This window comes from Amaranthus tricolor, chromosome 13 (genome assembly GCF_026212465.1).
Source record: "Amaranthus tricolor cultivar Red isolate AtriRed21 chromosome 13, ASM2621246v1, whole genome shotgun sequence".
Taxonomy (NCBI): Eukaryota; Viridiplantae; Streptophyta; class Magnoliopsida; order Caryophyllales; family Amaranthaceae; genus Amaranthus; species Amaranthus tricolor.
In genome coordinates, this window is record NC_080059.1 from 11864153 (window position 1) to 11887828 (window position 23676).

At 31.1% G+C, this 23676-nt stretch overlaps 1 protein-coding gene across 1 annotated transcript; it reads left to right on the forward strand.

Moving 5' to 3' along the window:
- Positions 1-1302: 1302 nt before the first annotated feature.
- Positions 1303-14344, forward strand: LOC130798021 (3-ketoacyl-CoA synthase 11-like). Its single transcript, XM_057660855.1, has 3 exons — positions 1303-1969; positions 2452-2724; positions 13186-14344. The coding sequence occupies exons 1-3, from the start codon at positions 1511-1513 to the stop codon at positions 13984-13986; spliced, it is 1533 nt and encodes a 510-aa protein (XP_057516838.1). The 5' UTR covers positions 1303-1510; the 3' UTR covers positions 13987-14344.
- Positions 14345-23676: the final 9332 nt, after the last annotated feature.

Consider the following 23676-nt stretch of genomic DNA (forward strand, 5'->3'; position numbering starts at 1 on the left):
ATATTCAGTACATATGATATCTTGATTTCTTTATTAATAGGCTTTTTTGATAATAGGAGTAAAAACTTTTAATAAATATTATTTAAAAATCAAAATTCTTAGTCAACTTCAGTTGCAAATATAGTGAAACGGAGGACATATCTGTCTTCCAATTGCATCAACAAATTGAAAACTAAACCAAATTAGTCTTACTCGTTCATACATAACATTAGTACATAACATTAGTTTTCTTTTGACTTATGTTATTTCCTTTTAACAAGTATAAAAAGGCAAAGGATGCATGTACTTTAAAATGTACAATTAATTACAATATAACAAAATAAGTATAGTGGTTGTACAAGTTGTAGAAGTATATGACGGAGGGAGCCTTAATTTCATTCACAATTTGCATGAAATGAGTCTTATTGAACTTACTTTTCATCAAGCCCACTCTCCAACCTCCTCCTCCTCCTCCTCTTGTCAACTACACAATTTGCACTAATTAAAGCTTCAGCTTCACCACAATTGATTTATAATAATGAAATCTAATTTTCAAGTTGATGGTTAAAACTCCATAATATACTCTAACAATAATTATCTTTTACGAGTTGGACGTCACAATTCTATCACTCATTCAAGATAGTCTCTAGTAAATAAAAACCATTTAGCGCACGTGCATATACTTAAAGTAATCATATTATAAAACGCCAACCAGATAACTGTAGTGGCGATTAAAATATTTTTTCGATGAAACATATCTTTTATATACCAAAAAATCTAATTATTTGAGAAAAAAAATGACAAAAGTTCAATAATTCTCATTGAAAAGATAACCAAAATACTCAATTGTATAACTCTAAATTAGTGACAAAAACAAAACTAGAATATAACAATGAGCAACTTAAAGAAATGCTCGTTTATATTAATATATCTTGAAAAGATAATTATACATTAATCAAGCAATAACAAAAAATCAATAGTCATAAAATTAAACAATTAAACAAAGAAATAACAAAGAAATGCTCGTTTATATTACTCGTTGAGGTGTTGTGGTTAACAATTAAACAAGAGAATTTCTGATTATGTTCGACATGTTCTACCACACAAGGCTCTAAAAAATTAGGGGCCTTAATAATAAATTACGTAGTTAATATTAAGTATTTAAAGATATAAAATTGTTAGAAAAATATTATAGTCACAAAAATTAAAATTGCATAAGACTTTTAAAAAATTTGACAATTTTTTTGAGCCCCTGCAATTAAAGAGTTGTTTATCAAGTTTTAATTTTAGGTCAAACCACCATTTATATTTTTGCAGGATGCAATTCAGTTAAGTAGCTAACTACATTAAATGCTTAGTTAGATTACATCTCCTCACTTCTCTAATTTCCTATAAAGTGTGGTAGTGAGTTACATGTCTCAATACCCCAACCAAACTTTCCTTTTTTACCATACATAAAGGGGAATTAATTAAAAAAAAAATACAAATAAGGAAATAAAAAACCATTTCTTTGTTCTTCATTCAACCATCAATGACAGATCAAAATAATTCAAACCCAAAACCAAAAATACCATTAAAATTAAAATATGTTAAATTAGGGTACCATTATTTGATCTCCAATGCAATTTATTTAATCTTGATCCCATTATCAATTATGATTTCTTCAGCTCCTCTTCAAACCCTAATTACCAACAAAAATTTAGAAATTGTTTGGAATATTATGAAACTAAATTATATGGCAGTAGTTTCATGTCTTGCTTTATTAATTATTCTTGGAACGGTTTATTTTATGAACCGTCCTAAACCGGTTTATTTAGTTGATTTTGCGTGTTGTAAACCGGATTCAGCTCGGAAAGTTACTAAAATGACATGCATGGAGAGAATTGTTTTGTATGGCACGTTCACTCAACAAAATATTGAGTTCCAAAGGAAGATTTTTGAGAGATCGGGAGTTGGAGATGCCACGTATTTGCCTGAATCCGTTATTCAGGTGCGAATAGAGAGGGAAAACAAGTTTATTTAATTTCTTGAAATTTTTTATTTATTTTTTTATTTTTATCATTATCATCATCATGCTAATGAGTCCCGCTAAAGGTAAGTTCTGGGGAGGGTGGAAATTAAATATTAGAGTATATATAACTTACTATGGGGTTTCAACCATCAGTTTAAGTTTTTTGGTTGATTTGATTGTTTAACATGGTATTAGAATCATAAGAAATCACAAGTTCGAATCTCAACCACCCCTCATTTAAGGTGGAATATTAATTAAGCGTTCGGTATGAGGAGAGTCTGTGTTGCATCCACACTTCTAGCCCAAAGGGCTCCCGTGTAAGGTTTTAGCTTTTGATTGAGTTGGTTTCTTAACAGAAAAGAATGCATACTAATATCTTTGTTACAAGGAGGTCGCGATTTTTTTATAATTTTGTTTATATTTTTATAATTTTATTTATATTTTATTTTATTTTCCGCTAGGTACCTCCAAATCCGACAATAAGTGAAGCACGAAAAGAGGCTGAAAATGTAATGTATGCTTCAATAGATGAAGTGTTGGGTAAAACGGGTGTTTCAACAAAGGAAATTGGGGTGTTAATTGTGAATTGTAGTTTATTTAATCCTTTGCCTTCTCTTTCGGCTATGATTGTAAATCGTTACAAGTTGAGAGGGAATATTATTACCTACAATCTTGGTGGGATGGGATGCAGTGCTGGTCTTATTTCCATGGATCTTGCTAGGGACCTTTTGCAGGTTTGTTTCTTAAATCTTTGTTCATTTCTCTTGTTTTGTTATGTCTTTTGTTATGTTGTGTTTGATGTACACCTCTCACATGTTGATTCGACTCAAAATTGACTCGGTATCCGACTGAAAATTAATGGGTTATAACCTGAAACTTTCTTACTCATAATCAGAAAAGAATTCGACCTGAAAAATCAGAATTCAAATCCGTCCGAAACCCAAAATTTAGTTCCACGTCAATGGTTTTAGTCATAATTCCCTAAAGTTTAAGTTCATTCATTTCTTTTGAGTCGATATTCAACCCTAAAATCATATATTAGTCTTTTTGGTAAAAAAACAACATGAACTATTTTGGAGAAAACATTTTGATAAATTAAAGAAATTTAAATAAAGGACTTGATCCCTGTGGGACTGGCCTAAACACAAGATGACCCGACTCGACACTAAATCGATTTCAAGAAAGGTGGTTTTTGTTTTTCTTTGTCTTTAGTAATTAGAGATGAACTAACTACTTGATTGCTACTTGTTAGGGTAATAATAATTAATCTGCTATGTAGTTAGGATCTTATAATTATTTTACTAAAAACATGTATATAGAGGAGAGATATATACACATATTAACAGAAATAGAAATACATGTAGAGCTTTATTTATGGATAGATAAATTGTACTAAAGTGAACCATTATTTAGTAGTTGTAATATACGTTATTTAAGAATAAATGTACGTATTATAACTCTTTTAGTCAAAAAGTACGAAGCTCTATTAAATTACGAAAATAAGTTTACATTTTATTATGGTATTAATCAACAAAAGGAATGTAAGACTTTTCTAAGAGGTTATAAAAAGTAATTATTATTAATAGAACAACTCTCTTTTGGTATTTTAGCTAGTTTTGATCAATTTTGTGATTATTGAAAGTATAAGAAGAAACATGAACACTATTCATAACATACAATATAGTGACACTTTTTTTTGAAGTATAGATTGAGACTTTTAATTAATACTCCCTCCACACCAATATAAATATCCCATTGCTTGGATACAGATATTAAGAGTAGTGTGAGGTCTATTAAAAAGGTGGTAGTTGGGTAAGTAGTGAAGGGTAGTTGGATAAGTAGGGTATATGGGGGTATATTCGTAATTACTTGTGTGAACTAAGGATATTTAGGTAAAAAAAAAATGATAAAAACAGAAATGTGACAATTGATATGGTTTTGCTAAATAAGAAAATGTGACAATTATATTAGTGTGGAGGGAGTATATCTTTCCAAAGAAATTAATATATCCTTTTATAAATTATTTATTCCATCAACAAAATGGTGCTAGAATATACGTTGATATGAATAAGAACCTTGCATGGCAATTGGCATATATATTATTATGCAGGGGTGGGGCAAAGAGCATCAGTACTCTATTTACTTTCTGATTGTTTGAAAATTAAGGTTTTTTGTCAATCATTTAGAAATTAATAGAAGACAAAAAAATTTATGCTATATTTTTTTGTTTTGTACCAAAAATCAAAATAAAAACCATAAAAATAATAAACAAATAGCAAAATAAATGAAAATTTAATTCTGAAAGTAATTAGTACATATTATCAGATAAATGGAATAAAAAATTTCATGGTAAGATAGGGATCAAAATTACCACTAGTAAGTTTGGAACCTCTAACCAAAAATATCAAGTTTTAAACCTCTAACCAACAATATCAAGAGATGACACGTTACCAACTGAGATACATCGACTAATAAACTATAAGGAGTTTGTTAATATATCATCATCATCGTACACAATGTCTTGTTTGGAAGCAGGGTTTAAGTGAGGGAAGGTGATAGACAATTCATGCCTGTACTCCCTTTATAGGTAGGACCAACGAGTTTGTTAATATATAAGACTCTTATTTTTTAGTATCATAAGTAGTCGAGAATCTTAAATGGGACTAGAACCACCCCTATCATTATGATTTATGACTAGCGCGTGGTCCCTTACATTGCATTATTTATGCCTTTTATGGTCCAAACAAATGTATTACCGTAAGCCTAAAACCAATTAATTGATATATGTCAATCTTTCCAACTATGGTTGCAATTGACACTTTCTGTTTTAATAGCTTTATTTAGGTTTTACACAAAAATTAAAAATATTAGTATTTTTGTATTAAAAATATCATTGTAGGAGTAATTTTTAAAGAGATGTAAAACTTTATTGAGATATTGGCTAGAAAAAAAGTAGGGACAAAATTATATTTTATCAAAAACAGTCCTAAAGCAGGTAATTTAAAAGATTTAAATGGGAAAGTGTATGAAGTATAATGGAACGGATAAAGCAAAATATTCTTTTAGCATTTTTTATTATTTTGATAGGGCTGATTAAAGATTTATAATCTTTGATTTCGAATTATAATGGACTAAATTAAAAATAATTTATTAAATTATGTGCACTTTTTATTTATATAAAGTTGAACATAATTAAAAAAAAATATGTGTTAGTTATACATTAACAAGTAAGATTGGACTTTTTCTGAATCATCCTAAATAAGAGTACATTGTTGAACGAGTAGAATGACACTTGGATTATGAAATATCGTCATCGTAAGATATACTTCCTCTATTTCGTTTTAGTCTATTAAAAACGAAAATGTAGCAAGTAATATGAAATTGCCAAAAATAGAATATGTAGCGGATATTATGGAACGGAGGAAGTATTCCTTAAGCAAAGCATGTGACCGGTATTCAGAAGTCACTAGTCACAACTAGTCAATTCGTTATAAATTACGACCATGCATACTAGCTTGGATCAAGCTACTAAATTGGGGTTTGATTAGGAACAGTTCACACATAAATGAATAGAAATACAGAGAAATATAAAAAAAAAGTGATATAATATTGTGAAATAGATTGTTTTGAAGGCATTAGCAAAGTCAACAAATATTTTGACCGAGTTTTAAATTTGTACCAGCATACACTTTTAATCATAAATGTTTACTCCCTTTTTTTTTTCAGCAATTTTTAAATCTCAATATCTCTACATACACATAATAAAAAAATTATAAAAAATACAAAATAAAAAGTATATATTAAGACGAATCCAACAAGATCTCACATTCATATATTTTATCTTCTAAATATGTGTTAAAAATTAATATTAATGAAATTTCTCTCACTCTTTACGGTAAAATATTTTAAATGAGAAGAACATTTGAGAATGGAGGGAGTAATTAACAGTTGATTTGAGTTATATAATCAATTTATTTTTTTAAATTATTAGTATACCTATTTTAATAAAGGTTATAAGGAAGTTGTAATCTACCACTAGAGAAGCAAATTTTTCTAAACTTTTTTCCGTTTAAATATATAATACTTCCTCCGTTTCTTTTTATTCTTCTCGTTTACTTTTTGCACAGTTTTCAAAGTAAATTTTAAACATTAATATCTCTAAATACACATAATAAAAAAATATATATTAAGACGAATCTAACGAGATCTCATAATAATATATTTTATCTTTCTAAATATGTATCAAAAACATTAATCAAACTTCTCTGTCCTTAAAGTGGAATATTCTAAATGAAAAAAACATTAGAGAACAGAGAAAGTATATAGATAATTTCAAAAGTCTTTTTTTAGTTGGAACAATTTCTGATGGCACACAACTCCAGAAAGAGAAACTAGTATATTAGAAAAAATATACTTTAGTCAAGTTTATTTTTTAAAATTTGAAAATTAATTATTTTGGAAATATGGTTGGATTTTTAAAAGTCTAAATTAATTATAAATAGATTAGTTATTCAATTTTGTTTTAGTTGAGAATTGTAAATATTTGTATATTCAATAACCTAAACAAAGCTTTTATTATATATATATATATATATATATATATATATATATATATAGAATTAAATCAAATATCTGGATATCTGAGTTCAAAAATATCCCGATTTGGATCCAGTTTTAAAAGTAGATATCTAATACTCCCTCCTAATCAACTTAGGTGTCCTATTTACTTTTGGATACTATTCATCTATCACTCTTAGATTGTTTTTTAATATTAATCTATAAGTTAAAACATAGTCATGACTCATGTGGGATCTTATTTGATTCGTTTTAATGTAAAGATTATAAATATCAACTTTTTATATTTTTTAAATTATTCATAATTAGATATGTTAAGGATTAAATAAGTGCATTTGATAGAGTGTATAAAGTAAATGAGACACTTAAGATGCATAAGAGAGAGTATGAATTATGCAGTTTTTAAAAATTGGATGCATTATTCGGATTTTAAACCAGATAGATAATTCAAATCGGATATTTTTGCACACCCTTATAATTACTTCATTTCCTTAATTGATTACTTTAAGATTGTAAGTGATTTGTTTAAGGTTATAACTATAAGTGATCACTTTAAGCTTATAAAAATTGACCAATTTTAACTATTTTAAAGTTATAAGTGATTATTTAAAAATATTAAGTGTATACCGAATCAGCCCAATAAAAATTATTTCACCATAAAATCGTTTCATTTTGATAATTTGTGTACCAAAAATTAAATAAAACAAGGGTTGTGTGCATGGAGAATGGAGTGTGCGGTAGCCCTTGGGTCCTGAAGAGAGGGTAGTTGACGGGCCACAAATGCAACAGAAAGAAGTAGAGGCATAGAATTAAATTAGATATGACAATACTCCCATTTCACATTTAGTCAGCTAAACTGAAACAGACCTTTTTGTAGTGCAATTCCAATTAATACGTGATGGCAACGGCAACCGGAGGGGAACCCTCATTTTTCAATTTAGCGGCCAACATTTATGTATTTATGAAAATAATAGTCGAATAATTAATTAATACATTATAAAAAAAGTTATTATCGAATATGTAGGAACACTAGAAAAATATATTGTTATAAAATTGATACACTAGAAAATAGTTCTACACAACAAGTTAAAAGTTCACATTTTTATTTTAAAAAGAAAATCTTATAATATGAGACTTGTACAATTGGGTGGTCGGGAAGATCTTAATAGGTATTACGTGAGTTCTTGGAAAATAAAAATCCTACGTATTTATACTTTATCATATTCACTTTACTTGTCTTATTTACTTTTTAGCACTTTTTTACTAATTTCTTTTAATTTGTATTTTATTCTTAATTTATAAGTTAAAATATAGTCAATTAGGATTTTTTTTTTATTCGTCTCAATGCAATGATAATTAATATCAACTTTTTAGTTACCTTGACAAGTGTGAAAAAGCAAATGGGACAAGTAAAATGAATGGGAGGAAGTATCATTTAATAGGTATTAAATTAATAGTTTTGTATAGTTATTACAACATTAAAATTTAAACTGTTGCTTCAAGTTTCATTATTATATTCTCTCCGTTCTCTAATGTTTTTTCTATTTGAAAAATTATATCTTAAGGAGAGAGAAATTTAATTAATGTTTTTAACATATATTAGAAGATAAAATATATCCATATGAGATCTCGTTAGATTCGTCTTAATGTATATTTTTTTACTATGTAGTTTTTATAATTTTTTATTATGTGTATTTATATATATCGAGGTTTAAAATTTACATTAAAAACGGTGCAAAAAGTAAATAAGAAGAATAAAAAGAAACGGAGAGAATACTTTAAACGCTTAACTTTACCTGATTTGTGATATTTTATGAGTCTTTATTTATATCATTTATAGAAAATTATTAAAAGAAATGAATCAAAAACACAATGAGTTGCGTGTTTAAAGTTGTTTTAGGCCTCCTTAAGCCCCATATAGTTTCTTTAATGGTAATAACACATTTCTTTCATTTTTAGTTGCATTATATACATAACTTTTAGAATATCTATAATTATCTAAACATAAAAATAAAAAATTAGTATATATATATATATATATATATATATATATATATATATATATATATATATATATATATATATATATATATATATATATATATATATAGCAAAATAAATGTAAGACAATCTCAATAAGTTATTTTATTATATTTTAGTACTTATTTCAGATCAAATTTAATTATAAAAAATAAGAATATTAAAGTCCACAAATAAAAATATACGAACGTAATACAAAACTTCTTTCAATTTTTTGTTATAGCCATATATATGTAAATTATAATTGCTCACAAATTAAGATAGATGGATGATTGGTGAAAAGTTTCATTATTGTCATATGACATATAGAGCTATCATTAACCTTGCATAATAGATTTTCACTTTCTCTATTTCTTTATTTTTTCCTATTTACTTTTTACAAGGTTTTCAATGTAAATTTTAAATTTAAATATCTCTAAATACATATTATAAAAAATACATAATAAAAATATATACATTAATATAAATCTAACGAGATCTCATATGGATATATTTTATCTTCTAAATATATGTCAAAAACATTAATTAAATTTCTCTCCCCTACAACTATAATACAAGTAATGGAAAAAAATTTTAAGTGGAGTATTGTAACTTGATTAGGTAAGATTAAGTATTATTTTTTTATTTTTTTTATAAGGTTTTGAATTTAATTTTCACTTTATTTATCTATTCTCATTAGTCAGCATTTGATAAATAAAAAAGTTACTCTCTTTGTCTCTAATATTTTGAAACAATTGCTTTTTAGATACTATTCATTAATCGAACTTAATTTTTATTGTATTCTCAATTTATATTTTATAAGTCAATTAGTAGTCAAATGGTCAAAATTTTATTTGATTCGCCTCAATACAAAAATTATTTATTTTGATATTATAAATTTTATTTGATTCGCCTCAATTAGCAACTGAATCGGTGCATATAGAATTAGAGGTAAAAGTTTGGTTTGCTTTTTTTTTTTTACCAAATCAAACCAAATTTTATTCGTTTCTTGACTTTTCAAATCAAATTTGGTCACAATCCAAATTAAACTAAAGTAAATTAATTCGGTCTATACTTTTAAAGTTTAATCCAAACCAAATTTGCTACTTAAAAACAAATCTAAACAACAAATTAAATTTCAAAACCAAAATAATAAATAAAAAATTAAACGTCATAATAGCAAAATTAGGGGTGAAAAAGTAAAACTAAAATTGTTGATTGAAGACTTTTCTTTACTCGTAAGAGTGCATAATTTTTTTTCGTACTGTTTACTAAAGTGCAACTGAGCTATTAAATTAATTTGTTTGGAATTTCAGTTTCTAGTCTTTAATAAATTCAAACTTAATCCAAATCAGAATATTTCTATTTAAAAGTTCATAATGTAAACCTAAATAAATTTATTAAAAGTCAAAATTATATTCCTTACTCAATTTTAATTGATTTAACTTACATTATTTATCCCGAATAACTTTCATCTCTACCTATTACCTATTAGTGAATTTGGTGAAAGAGAAGTATATAAATGGGGCCCACCGCATAAGACTTGTGAAATGAGATCAGTCACAATTGATGACTGTAAATTGTAAAGAAAGAGTACCGTGTGGCAGGGGTAATTTATTGAACCAATGACTTACACTTCTCCTACATTAAATTCTTCACGTATTTCGGGTAACTAATTTAATATATCTAAGCACTTTGGATTGTCCACTTTGGTATACTAATACTCTAAAGTAGTATTCCTTAAATATTATCTTTCTTATTTTTATCATAAATTAATATCATCCTTTTCTTGTGCATGTAGTTAGGTCTTCACTTTTGCCTTTGAATTAAATAACTTTATTTGAGTGAAAAAAAATAAAATAATAATAATAATAATAATAATAATAATAATAATAATAACAATAATAATAACAACAACAACAATAATAATAATAATAATAATAATAAATTTTAATTTTAGTATTAAGTACTCTAAGTCGTTAATTGGAACATACTTCTATGTTAGCCAAGCCTTTAGAGACTGTAATAAGGATGTCATTTTAAGAATTAACATGTACATATATATTACAATAGAAAGGCGCAAATATGGCTGTGGGTAAGATTGCAGGCGTGCATTCTAGCCCCATCAAGAATATTATGAATTTTATTATTTTATATATGAAAAATAACAAGTTTCGGTGTGTATATATATATATATATATATATATATATATGTATATATATATATGTAAGTATATATATATGTATATATATATATATATATATATATATATATATATATATATGTATATATACATGTATATATATGTATATACATATATATATATATATATGTATATACATATATATATACATGTATATATATGTATATATACATGTATATATATATATATATATATATATATATATATAGATATATATATACATATACATGTATATATACATATACATGTATATATACATATACATGTATATATACATATACATGTATATATATATATATATATATATATATATATATATATATATATATATATATATATATATATAAAATATGCTATTGTGATAGATTTTATTTTTAAAAATGGTAATAAAGAATTGTTGAGAATAATTCCACCTTTTGATGTTTTATCTTTTGACATTTGTTGCTCACAGCACCTGCACCAAAAAACTGATGGGCTATTGCTGGTCAAGCTAGCCGTTGCAACCTTCTCCTCTTCCTTCTTATATTTCTACGTTCATCTTCTTCCTTCTAACTTTATTTTCCCATTTTAACCCTAATATTAGGAGAGAGAAAATCTTATATTACCTTTTAATTATTTTATTTTTGCAAAAGTGAATTCCATTATTCAAATTCCATTATTCAAAAAATGCAATAAGATTTTCTCTTTCATAATTTTAGGATTAAAAATAGGGAAATGAAGTTAGAAGGAAGGAGATAAATGCAGAAATATAAGAAGGACGAGGAGAAGGTTGCAACGGCTTGCTTGACCTGCAATAGCTAGTCAGTTTTTTGGTAGGGGTACTATGAGCAGCAAACGTCAAAAGATTAGATTATTTATGATTAATCAGTATTAGGGGTTATTCACATTAAAACGTCAAAAGGGAGAATTGTTCTCAACAATTTTTCCTAAAAATTATTATGTATGAGTATAAAGTGACTTAATAAATTTTATAATACTAGTCAATGAATTACAGTCTAGCCAATTAATCATTAGAATATCTTAAAGGTTTTAATTGTTTAATATATTTTTATTTATTATCCTAGGCCCGATAATTACATTTAATGACAATATGATAATCAAATATTATTTTTATATCAAAATTTGTCATTTTTATATCAGTGGAAAAAATAGATTGTGTCATTTATGCTTCTACTTCTAAACCAAGTTAACTTTTCATGTGAAGTTATGACACAAAGAGAACAAAGTAGCACTCTCTTTACTAAGTTGCACAAACAACATACCTTAAATTGGATTGAATATTTGCAAGAAAAATATCCAAGATCAACTTTTATCTCCCTATATTCAAATAGTAAAAGCTTGCTTTAACTTAATAATTTTTCAAAATGAAAGAATGAAATAATTACCTTCAAATCAAAATTATTTACATCTATTATCAAAAAGGGAATGAACCATCATAAATAAACTCTTGTCTACATTCAAACTGCACATTTACTTAAGCACACGACAAGGCAAAATAAAAAACAAAGCACACGAATTGTTATTAAAATGTTGTTAATAAGACTTAATTGGCCCACCCCGTAATGATTACTCCCTCAGTCCATCTCATTTAGCATTATTTACATCTAGTTGGAGTAATGTTAGACACTTGAGATATTCAAGTATATCACCAAATTATTCTAGTATGGTACGTATCAGGACTCTTACATTTGGCTTTTGGGTCCATGCATGGTCCTAACACACTTCACTTATGACCATATTCCTTCACATGGTGGTCCGTCTAACATTGTTAATTAAACAAATATTCTTTTTCACTTGCATCGTAGTGCTACCTATCTAACATTACTCATCCATTAACAAGTCAACTAGTCAACCAAAATATGTCTACCTTTCCATATGTTTTTATTAGAGCATGATTATCAGAATTTCAATTTTAATATATGATTCTATGACTCTACAATCTAAAAATAGACGAATAATTTAGATCTTAAGAAAGATCTTAATAATAGTAGGATCGTGTGAGTTTCTTTTCATTTTTGAAATTATAGTTTGAGTACCTTAAAAAATAAAAATTCGATTAAATTATTAGATTCTACTTTACATGAATATTCAAACCAATCTCAATGTTATTTTCTATTAGTGTCTTACATATGTAGTCCTATGAACTATGATTAGAAGGCTTTAATATTGTTGTGATGCTGATTTGATCTATTTCAAATTAATTAATCAATCGGTCTCCTGAGAGACTATCTCTCAAAGAGACGTCCCTCAAGTCCAATCCATTAAAGCTTAATTCTTATACTCTTACTCTATATTTTTCTTCATGGGCTGACCCAATTAGAGATGATATCTCAAAGAGATCGTTTTTCACAAGAATTTATGTTAATTATTAACGTCCTTACTTGTTAATTAACTCAGGTACATCCGAATTCGTATGCGTTGGTTGTCAGCATGGAGAGCATTACACAAAACTGGTATTGTGGCAATAACCGCTCAATGTTGATCCCAAATTGCCTATTCCGAATGGGTGGTGCGGCAATTTTACTATCTAACAAGTGCAGAGACCGAAATCGCTCAAAATACTGTCTCATGCATGTCGTCCGCACACACAAAGGTGCGGACGACAAAAGCTATAGATGCGCATACCAACAAGAGGATGAAGATGGTTATCGGGGTGTCACCCTTTCAAAGGACTTAATGGCTGTCGCAGGCGAGGCTTTAAAAACCAACATCACTACTCTCGGACCATTAGTTCTTCCCATTTCAGAACAACTCCTTTTTCTCGCCACATTAGTAGCAAAAAAGATTTTTCGGTTCCATAAGATTAAACCATACATACCTGATTTTAAACTTGCCTTCGAGCATTTTTGCATTCATGCAGGTGGAAGAGCAGTTTTGGAAGAACTCGAGAAAAATCTAGAACTTCCTCCTTTACTTATGGAACCTTCAAGAATGACTCTCTATAGATTTGGTAATACATCGAGTAGTTCATTATGGTATGAACTTGCGTATCTTGAAGCCAAAGGAAGAATAAAAAAAGGTGATAGAATTTGGCAAATTGGGTTCGGATCAGGATTTAAGTGTAACAGTGCTGTTTGGCGCTCGTTACATAGAGTTGATCCATGCAAGGAGAAAAACCCTTGGGTTGATGAAATTCATGAGTTTCCTGTGCATGTACCTCAAGTTGCAACTAATATTATGCCCACCATTGGATCTTAAGTCTAGGGCATAAGTTCGTTTAATTTGTGGTGTTTATTTTATTTTTCACTGCCTTTTAATCGTTTTTTAATATTAGTGGGTGTTCTTTAAATATAGATATGGGTGAGAATCAAATTCTAAATTATGTACTATTTTCTCCGAAAAGAATCTAGGTTAGATTCTTGCTAATGTTCTTCTAGTTCTCTCGTTCCTTAAACGTAACTTGTATAAAAAATGGTATGAGGTCCAAATGGTTCTCCGAAGTCCTAATTAAATAGTATTAGCGGCATTTGCTTATATTATATATTGTTGTCATTGTTAGAAAATGTTCTAAATTAGGGAAAATGTTTGGTTATCGTTTATGTATTTATACTCTTTCTAGTTTCTATTCTCAACACATATATTTAATTGTTTAGTGGTTTTATTTAAAAACGGTTGGATGATATATTTAAAGTCTTTATGAACTTTGTTTTTTTATTGAATAATTTTATCTTGAATTAATTTTTTGAAGTGAAAAAAAGTATATCTTTAAATAAAATAAAGGATCTTATTTTAAAACACTATTGTAAAAATAAACAGGGTATCTAAAAACTTTGATCTGTCCCTCTAATTAATTATTTTACAATGCATTTCCATTTGGAACACAAAAGAAGCCAACACCATTGGCATTAGACTGTTGGAAGTACTTCACATGTGAGACAAAATCCCACATCGATAAAATAGTGGTTGTTGACTTGCATATATATTGGTTGAGCTAACTTTTCTACTGCCATGTGGTTTTGGGAAACAATGAACCTCACCAAGTGTATGTGCAAGTCAACGCTATTGACCCGTGAGTTTGTAGGTCCGAGCCCACGAGTGTCCCATGTCCACAGAAGTGAGATTATGTGACGAATTGTGACGGCTTAATATAGACAAGAGAAGCACTATGATCACATTTGTACATAATTGAAATATGGATTATATGAGAATATTTTACGATTGAAACTACCTTTGAAGGATCGGATCATTGCATCCTAGGATTGTAGAATCGTTTTACCACTTAAATTCTTGAGCTTATTATGATCGCATGATTTTACCACATTAAGATCCTACCTACGATCCGAATCGGTCGCCTATTTAAGGATCGTAGAATTGTAGATCAAAGTCGTGAATAAGAATAGATGTTTGAAGTCAGACTAGGTGTATGTGCTAGAATCACAAGTGGAGCTGAGCTAACTTCTATGCTAGAACCAACCAAATACTGTAGGAGTCAAGGATAACATTAATTCAGCAATCAAAGATGAGATTACTTCTATGGGTTGTAGAAGTAAGCATAATTACAAGCGTAAACTTTTGTTTAAGATTTATAGACTGTACAATGAGCTGAGCTAATTCTATGGTTTGTAGAATTGGTCGCATAGGTGAAACTCATGTTAAGTGTGCTAGTGTTTGCGGTTGTTGTTGTTGTTGCTACTTGTTGATTGTTGCTTACTAATCTGCTTGCTTGTTGTTGTGTGCATTTACTGTTGTTATTGTTTCTTATCTGATGAACGTCTTTTTGCGGTCATTGAATTCACTTTGTGCTAACTTGCTACTGTGTTGATGACGTTTGTTCCTTGTTTTCTTCACCTTCTTCATTGTCTTCACTAGGTTTCGTGAATACATTGTTGTTTGCCATTGCTGTTTTCACCTTCAAACCTTCTTCAAAACCCGTGAACAAAACCCACGAATTTGTACTTCTTTAACCTTCTTCAACCTTCTTCAATACCCACAAATTTGTTCATACCAAACGCACGAATTAGGGCTGAGTTTTTTAAAGGTAATTTCTCATTGTAATTTATTTTAATTTGTTCTAATTTTGGTCAATACAAACGCACGAATTTAGGAATTGAAATGTTTGTGTTTTTGACTTGTATATTCTTAGTGTATTTGTTCTAAGTTATATTTTTGATATGTTTGTGTTTGTAACTATGAATGTTGATTTTATTTATGAATGTGATTTTATTTATGAATGTGGTTGTTATTTAGAAGTTTTACATTTTACCTAATTTATATAATTAGTTTGTTCATTAGAATATACATAATATTATTATAATTAATTAGGGTTGAATGAATGTGGTTATTATTAGAATAAATGTTGTTATTAGAATATACATAATATTATTATGGTTAATTAGGGTTAAATGAGTGATTATAAATTAGTTAGTTGATTAGGGTTAAGTATATATTTTCATTTATGTGAATTAATTTTGTTTGAAAGTAGGATGAAAAAAGACCGTTCTTGGATGTATGGAAGCATTGAATCGTTAGAATTTATTGATGGCGTATTAGAATTTTGTAGTATTGCAGTTGAACATCAAGTTAGGACGGGGGAGGTTGGTTTTTATTGCCCATGTGTCACTTGTGGCAATGTATCAAAGTTAGATAGTGTTCATATCCTTAGGAAGTACATACTTCGACGTGGGTTTAGGCCTCAATATTATGTTTGGGTTTAGCATGGTGAGGAGGGAGTTTACAAAGAGAAAAGTGTTGTTGAGGACGTAGTAGATCGTGTTGATGGGTATGAGACAGATGAAGAGAATGTCGATGAGGATGTGGATCGTGTTGATGAGATGATGGAGGGAGTCGAGGATGAGTTAGGAAAACGTCCTCATATTTTTGAATTGTTGACGGAGATTTCTCAAAGGCCTTTGTACCCTGGATGAACAAAGTTCACCAAACTAACAGCAGTGTTGACAATTTTCAACATTAAGTCAAAGTTTAATTGGAGTGACGCTAGTTTCACAATGTTATTAGAAGCGTTAGGTGAAATGTTTCTTGAGGGAAATGAACTTCCAACGTCAATATATTATGCCAAAAAGCTCATGTGTCCTTTTGGCTTAGAGTACCAGAAGACTCATGCGTGTCCGAATGATTGTGTATATTGTATCGGAATGAAAACGAGAACTTAGAAGAGTGTCTTGGGTGTGGGTTATCGCGCTACAAGCGTAAAGGGGCTCGGGATGCTAAAGGGCCCCCGGCTAAGGTATTGTGGTATCTTCCAATAATACCTAGATTCAAGCACTTGTTTTCTATAAAGAAAGATGCGTTAAATTTGAGGTGGCATGCAGATAGGGTGAAGAAAGGTCACTTGCTCACACATCCATCTGATTCTCCGGAGTGGAAGAGTATTGATATGTTGCATAAGACTTTTTGGGATGAGGTTCGTAATTTAAGGCTCGGACTGTGTACGGATGGAATGAGCCCATTCGGCAATCTTAGTTCTCAACATAGTACTTGGCCGGTACTGTTAGTGATCTATAATTTTCCACCTTGGTTGTGTATGAAGCGTAAGTACAACCTAGCAATGACATAGATGTATATCTTGCACCTCTCGTTGAGGATTTGAGAAAGATGTGGGATGAAGGCGTTTCCGTGTTTGATGCATATGCTAATGAGAAGTTCACCTTGCGTGCAATGCTTTTATGCACCATTAATGATTTTCCGGCATATGGCAATTTATCGGGGTATAAGAACAAAGGGAAGAAAGCATGCCCAATATGTATCGATGACATGGAATCCACGTGGATTCCTAAGTGCAAACACGTATTCATGCACCATCGAAAGTTCCTCCCACGAGATCACCAATATCGTAAGAAGAAGAAGATGTTTAACGGGGAGATTGAGGACCGTGTAGCTCGTCGACAGTTGACCGGTTATGAGGTTTATGAAGAGGTTAAGGGAGTTGAGACTGTATTTGGTAAAACAAGGCAAGTGCAAGGGGGTGAAGACCAATTATGGAAAAAAGAATCAATCTTTTGGAAGCTTCCATATTGGAGAGATCTACAGGTTAGGCATTGTCTTGACGTTATGTATATAGAGAAAAATGTATGCGATGCCATACTCGGGACTCTCATGAACATTCCGTGTAAGACAAAGGATGTTAGGGCCGTGCGAGATTGGTTTGCATGTAAGGGTCTTCGTCCGGAGTTGTGGGCACATGTTAAGGTGAGTATGAAAAGAAATAGAGCTGATGAAGTTGGTGGCAGTAACAAGGGAAAGGGCGATAAGAAGAAAATGAGTAATGACAAAGTTTATTTGCCTCCAGCTTGCTACACATTGTCCAAAGCAGAGAAGCGGACATTTTGTGAGTCTTTGTATGGCATTAAGGTTCCGTCTGGGTACTCATCCAACATGAAGAGATTTGTGACCCTAAATGGTGAGCTGAAGTTGGTAAGCACGAAATCTCACGATTGCCATGTAATGATGCAAGTGCTCTTACCAATTGCAATTCGTGGAATACTGCCAAAACATGTGAGATATGCTATTACCAAGCTATGTTCGTTCTTCAACACAATTTGTAGTAAAGTTCTTGATCCCTTTAAACTTGATGCTTTTCAAGTCGACGTGATTATAACTTTATGCAAGTTTGAGATGTATTTTCCACCTTTTTTCTTTGACATAATGGTTCATCTTATTGTCCATCTCGTTCGTGAGATCAAGCTTTTGGGTCCAGTTTTTTTAAGGTGGTGTTATCCTTTTGAAAGATACATGGTTGTTTTACAAAATAAGGTGAGGAATCCAGCACAACCCGAGGGGAGTATGATTCAAGGCACTGTGAGCTATAAGATTAGTAACTTTATAGCCGAGTATTTAGCCATGGCAAAGCCTGTTAGACTTCCCACCTCTCTATATGAAGGAAGGCTTGAGGGAAAAGGAACAATTGGCTCCAAATCGATCACACCTCCTCAAGACAGTCTTCTACAAGCACACTTGTATGTGTTGCATTATATTTCTGAAGTCCATCCTGTTTTGAGTGAGCATTTAGATATATTACGCGCAAAATATCCTTGTAAAGGGGATAGGGAATTGATGCAGTTGCATAACAAGACGTTTATTGATTGGTTTCATAACCGAGTAATAAGTGAAGAACTCAAGGGTGTATCAAAAATTGTTAAGTGGTTATCTTTTGGTCCTCGTGATGATTTCAACGAATATGAGGGTTACGATATCAATGGCTTCACATTTTGGACTGAGGGTCAAGATAAGAAGTCATCTTATCTACAGAATAGTGGGGTTTCTATTTTGGCGTCATCTACATTTTACTCGAGTGCCAAGGATCAAGCGCCGGTTGATGCTAAATTGGTATACTACGGGCGGGTACATGAAATATGGGAGCTTGACTACTCTACTTTCACTATTGGTCTTTTCAAATGTAAGTGGGTAGATAATAATCGACGATGCATAAAAAATGACGACCCTTGTGGATTCACTCTTGTAGACTTAGCTCGTTTGCGTGATAATGAGGAGCCATTCATACTAGCCACACAAGTCAAGCAAATATTCTACATTATAGATCCATCTGATAAAAAATAGTCTATTGTTGTACCGGGAAAAGGAAGCATCCTTGGTATAGGTGATTTTGAGGATGAGGAAGAATATGAAGCTTTTGAAGATTCCTCTCCCTTTATCAATCCAAAATCAGTGGATCAAGATGATGTAGATGATGTAGATGTTGGTTATATGCATGTAGATTATATTATTGTGTTGAAGTGTTTAGAATTCTAAATTATAGTCATATTCTTAATATTACTTGGTAAGTTGCGATTTGAAGGTTTTTTAAAGCTTTTTTGGAACTTTCGCGCATAAAGTAGCTCAAACTTGGTTTGTTTTGCATGAAATTTTGCACACAACACCATTTGGTATATATTATTGTGTTGTACGTATTAGAATTTTAAATAATACTCATATTCTTAATATTACTTGGTAAGTTGCGATTTTAAGGTTTTTAAAGCTTTTTTGGCACTTTAACACACAACACTATTTTGTTAGAATTGAATTCACGTTCCCATGTTCTAATATATTTCTATTCATACTCTTTCAGGTACTGATATACAATGCATCTTTTCAGAGACGAAATTGTCCCCGAGATTGAGACCTCGGATAATGAGCATCATAGTTATGACACTAAAGAGGACCAAATTGTTGATACGAGCGTATGGCTGAAGACGCTCCACCACTTAACAATGATTATGACACTGAAGACGTCCCACCAACGGATGCTCCCACTACCACTATGAAAAGAAAAGTGCGAGATCCTACGAATAACCTCAAAGTCACAGATCCCATGCTTTTGGAATACAATGCATTGGGTCAACCCTTCGGAAAATGGCGTAGGCAATATGGAAAACAAGCGGGCCTATGTATCTGCAAGATTTCCATATTGTACGCATGGAACGAGGTTCTAGAGGATTTGAAGATCTCTATGGAATGATGCTGTGGTAAGCAACTTTACTATTTTTATTCATTTAGTTTCATTTTAAAATTAATTTAATTGACACTAATAAATATAATTTTTTTTTGTAGAATCTTTTTCACATCGAGAGCGATGAGGATGTGTTTCTTTCAGTTGTTGTTGAAAGATTCAGAGATTTCAAATCCAAGCTAGTAACTGGCTGGATCACGAAGAAGCGTGCCCGTACGACCAAAAAGGTCAAAACGGGAAACGAAGGTGGAGAGCAAGCACCTTAGAAGATGCCCTACGAAATATGGGGTCACATATCAAAGAAGGAATGGGAGGCTTTTGTTGCCAAAAGAACAACTCCCATTGAAGTTGTAAGTATTCCATATTATATTATAGCTTTTGATTTGAATTTACTTCTTTTGATTCAATCATTAAACTAATATATGACATTTGATTTCTATTGATTAATTAGAAAAAGCATGGTAAAGCTTCTGAATTAGCAAGAAAAAGGAAGTTTTACCATCGCTTGGGCCCAAAAACGTACGATAAGGTTCGAAAAGAGTGGGTGGATGCAGGTTTATACCCCAATCAAAGTCCAGCCACGCCCTCATCTACGACTACCTCTACATCCGTGAATACTCCTGCTAGAGGTCGGGTGCAAGATTGGTATTGCGGGCTTCATTCCCGAGATGCAAGTGGTAAATTTACCATTAATGATCCGGAAACGAAGAAGGTTGCTGATGCTGTGGTGAGTTTTGAAATTATTAAGTATATTCTTGATTTGTTTTGTATTTTTTGGCTTTGATTTACTTATACTAATTGTTATATATGTCACTTTTTATTTGAACAGATGGGCTGGAAGGAAAAAGAAGCTACGGGGGAGTTCACCCCAAGAGGCAATGTTGATGCACTGCATATGGTCTTAGGGAAAGACCACAGAGGGCGGGTAGTCGGAAAAGGAGGCGTCCGCGTGGGGTTAAAGAAGGCATTCGGCAAAGAGTGTGTTGCTATTCAATCCCGAACGATGCCACCTGATTAAGTAGCAACCCTCCGAGTAGAAATTACGAAGGACGTTCTCACCAAAATGGGACTCGTATTGCAGAATATAGGAGCACCCACTGTTGACTTGGCAAACCTGATTGTCGAGGATCAGCAAAGTCAACATGGGGATCCTAACGCTTCGGTCGAGCCAACACCCGAGCCCATTACCCCCGTAGCACCCCAGCCCATTACTACCCGTGAAGGGCAAAATCCCACACCGGAGAGTAAGACCTGGGAAAATTTGATCCGACCCGAAAATGAACCCGGGACCCGACCCGACAAAACCCGAACCCGACCGACCCGAAAGTGACTTTATCCGAAACATGACCGACCCGATAATTACCCGACCGGAAACCGACCCGTTTTGACTGATTTATCAATTTTTAGAGTAATTTCAATGTTAGAATTCATTTCAAATAAAATTTTAGTTTTCAAAGTATCTCAACATATTGAGTATATCACTTGAACCCTAAAACTCATCAATAGATCTCAAAAAACACGTATTTAACGTCTTTTTAGCCATCGTAATTATTTTTCTTTAAAAACAGGACGTTATAATCATCTTAATTGAATACATGTATCTTGTTAAATCAGTCAAATGAGTTTTTAATTCTTCTACATTTCAGTAAGCAAATCAATATAATTTATACGAACGTTTCGCACGTTTGAATGAGCTTTTCAAAAAACAAATGTCGCTACCCTAAATTATAAAACGCGTATCTTATAAGACGAAATAAGTACTTAGTTGTATATCTTTCTGTAACACCCCGGCCCCTCGGACCGCTGGTGACTACTCTTGGAGACTGTAGACTAGCCCCACAAACCAACACAAGTCTTTCCAGCGCACTTTGGCCTCACTCATGCGCACCCGGGAAAACTTCCCAGGAGGTCACCCATCCTAAGATTGCTCTCCACCAAACACGCTTAACTGTAGAGTTCTTAGCAAATGGGCTCCCTAGAAAAGAAGATGCACCTTGTTTATATGAGTAGTCTATCAATCCTTTTTCAAGCTAAATCTGGGGTATTACACTTTCCAACATGAAAATTGTGAAGATAATTTTAACGTCATTTTTATCTAACGTTACAATTATAATAAACAAAATAACTTTTATAAAGCGCGTATCTTACAAGTCTTTCAAAATAAGTATTAATTCCCCTATTTTTCTTGCACTTAAATGAACCTGATATACCAACTATTTTTTGAAAATCGTACATGTAATTTCTCTAATGATTTATTTTAGACATTTTAATGATTTTTTTTATGTTGAATTAGTCGATTGGATATTCTAATGTTTTATGGTAACCCGTTGGGTCAATCCGAACCTACCCGAAACCCAGAGTGATCCGACCTGAAACTGACCTGATCCGAAACTGACCCGACCCGAAAATGACCCGACCGAAATTGATCCGACCCAAAACCCGACCGACCGACCGTTTTCCCAGGTCTACCGGAGACCATGAACTCCGTTGCTCAAAATCCGGAGCCAACTCCCGAGCTAGTGGTACAGGTACATAGTTTTTAAATATTGCAGTACTTAATAATTTAAATTGCAACGTGTTTTAATATTTTATTATGATGCTTAATATATAAGCACTTAAAGGTACACAACACTATTCGATTTTATGGGGTTTTAAGCTTTTTTTGGACTTTCGCGCATCAAGTAGCTCAAACTTGGTTTGTTTTGCACGAAACTTAGCACACAACACTATTTGGTATATATTATTGTGTTGAAATGGTTAGAATTGAAAATAATAGTCATATGCTAGAAATTACGTGCTAAGTTGTGATTTTATGGGTTTTTAAGCTTTTTTTGGACTTTCGCGCATAAAGTAGCTCAAACTTTGTTTGTTTTGCACGAAACTTGGCACACAACACTATTTCGTATATATTATTGTATTGAAGTGGTTAGAATTGAAAATAATAGTTATATGCTAGAAATTATGTGCAAACTTGCGATTTTATAGGTTTCTAAACTTTTTTGGACTTTAGCGCATAAAGTAGCTCAAACTTGGTTTGTTTTGCACGAAACTTGGCACACAACACTATTTGGTATATATTATTGTGTTAAAGTGGTTAGAATTAAAAATAATAGTCATATGCTAGAAATTACGTGCTAAGTTGCGATTTTATGGGTTTCTAAGCTTTTTTGGACTTTAGCGCATAAAGTAGCTCAAACTTGGTTTGTTTTGCACGAAACTTGGCACACAACACTATTTGGTATATATTATTGTGTTAAAATAGTTAGAATTGAAAATAATAGTCATATGTTAGAAATTATGTCCTAAGTTGCGATTTTATGGGATTCTAAGCTTTTTTGGACTTTAGCGCATAAAGTAGCTCAAACATGGTTTGTTTTGCACGAAACTTGGCACACAACACTATTTGGTATATATTATTGTGTTGAAGTGGTTAGAATTCAAAATAATAGTCATATGCTAGAAATTACGTGCTAAGTTGCGATTTT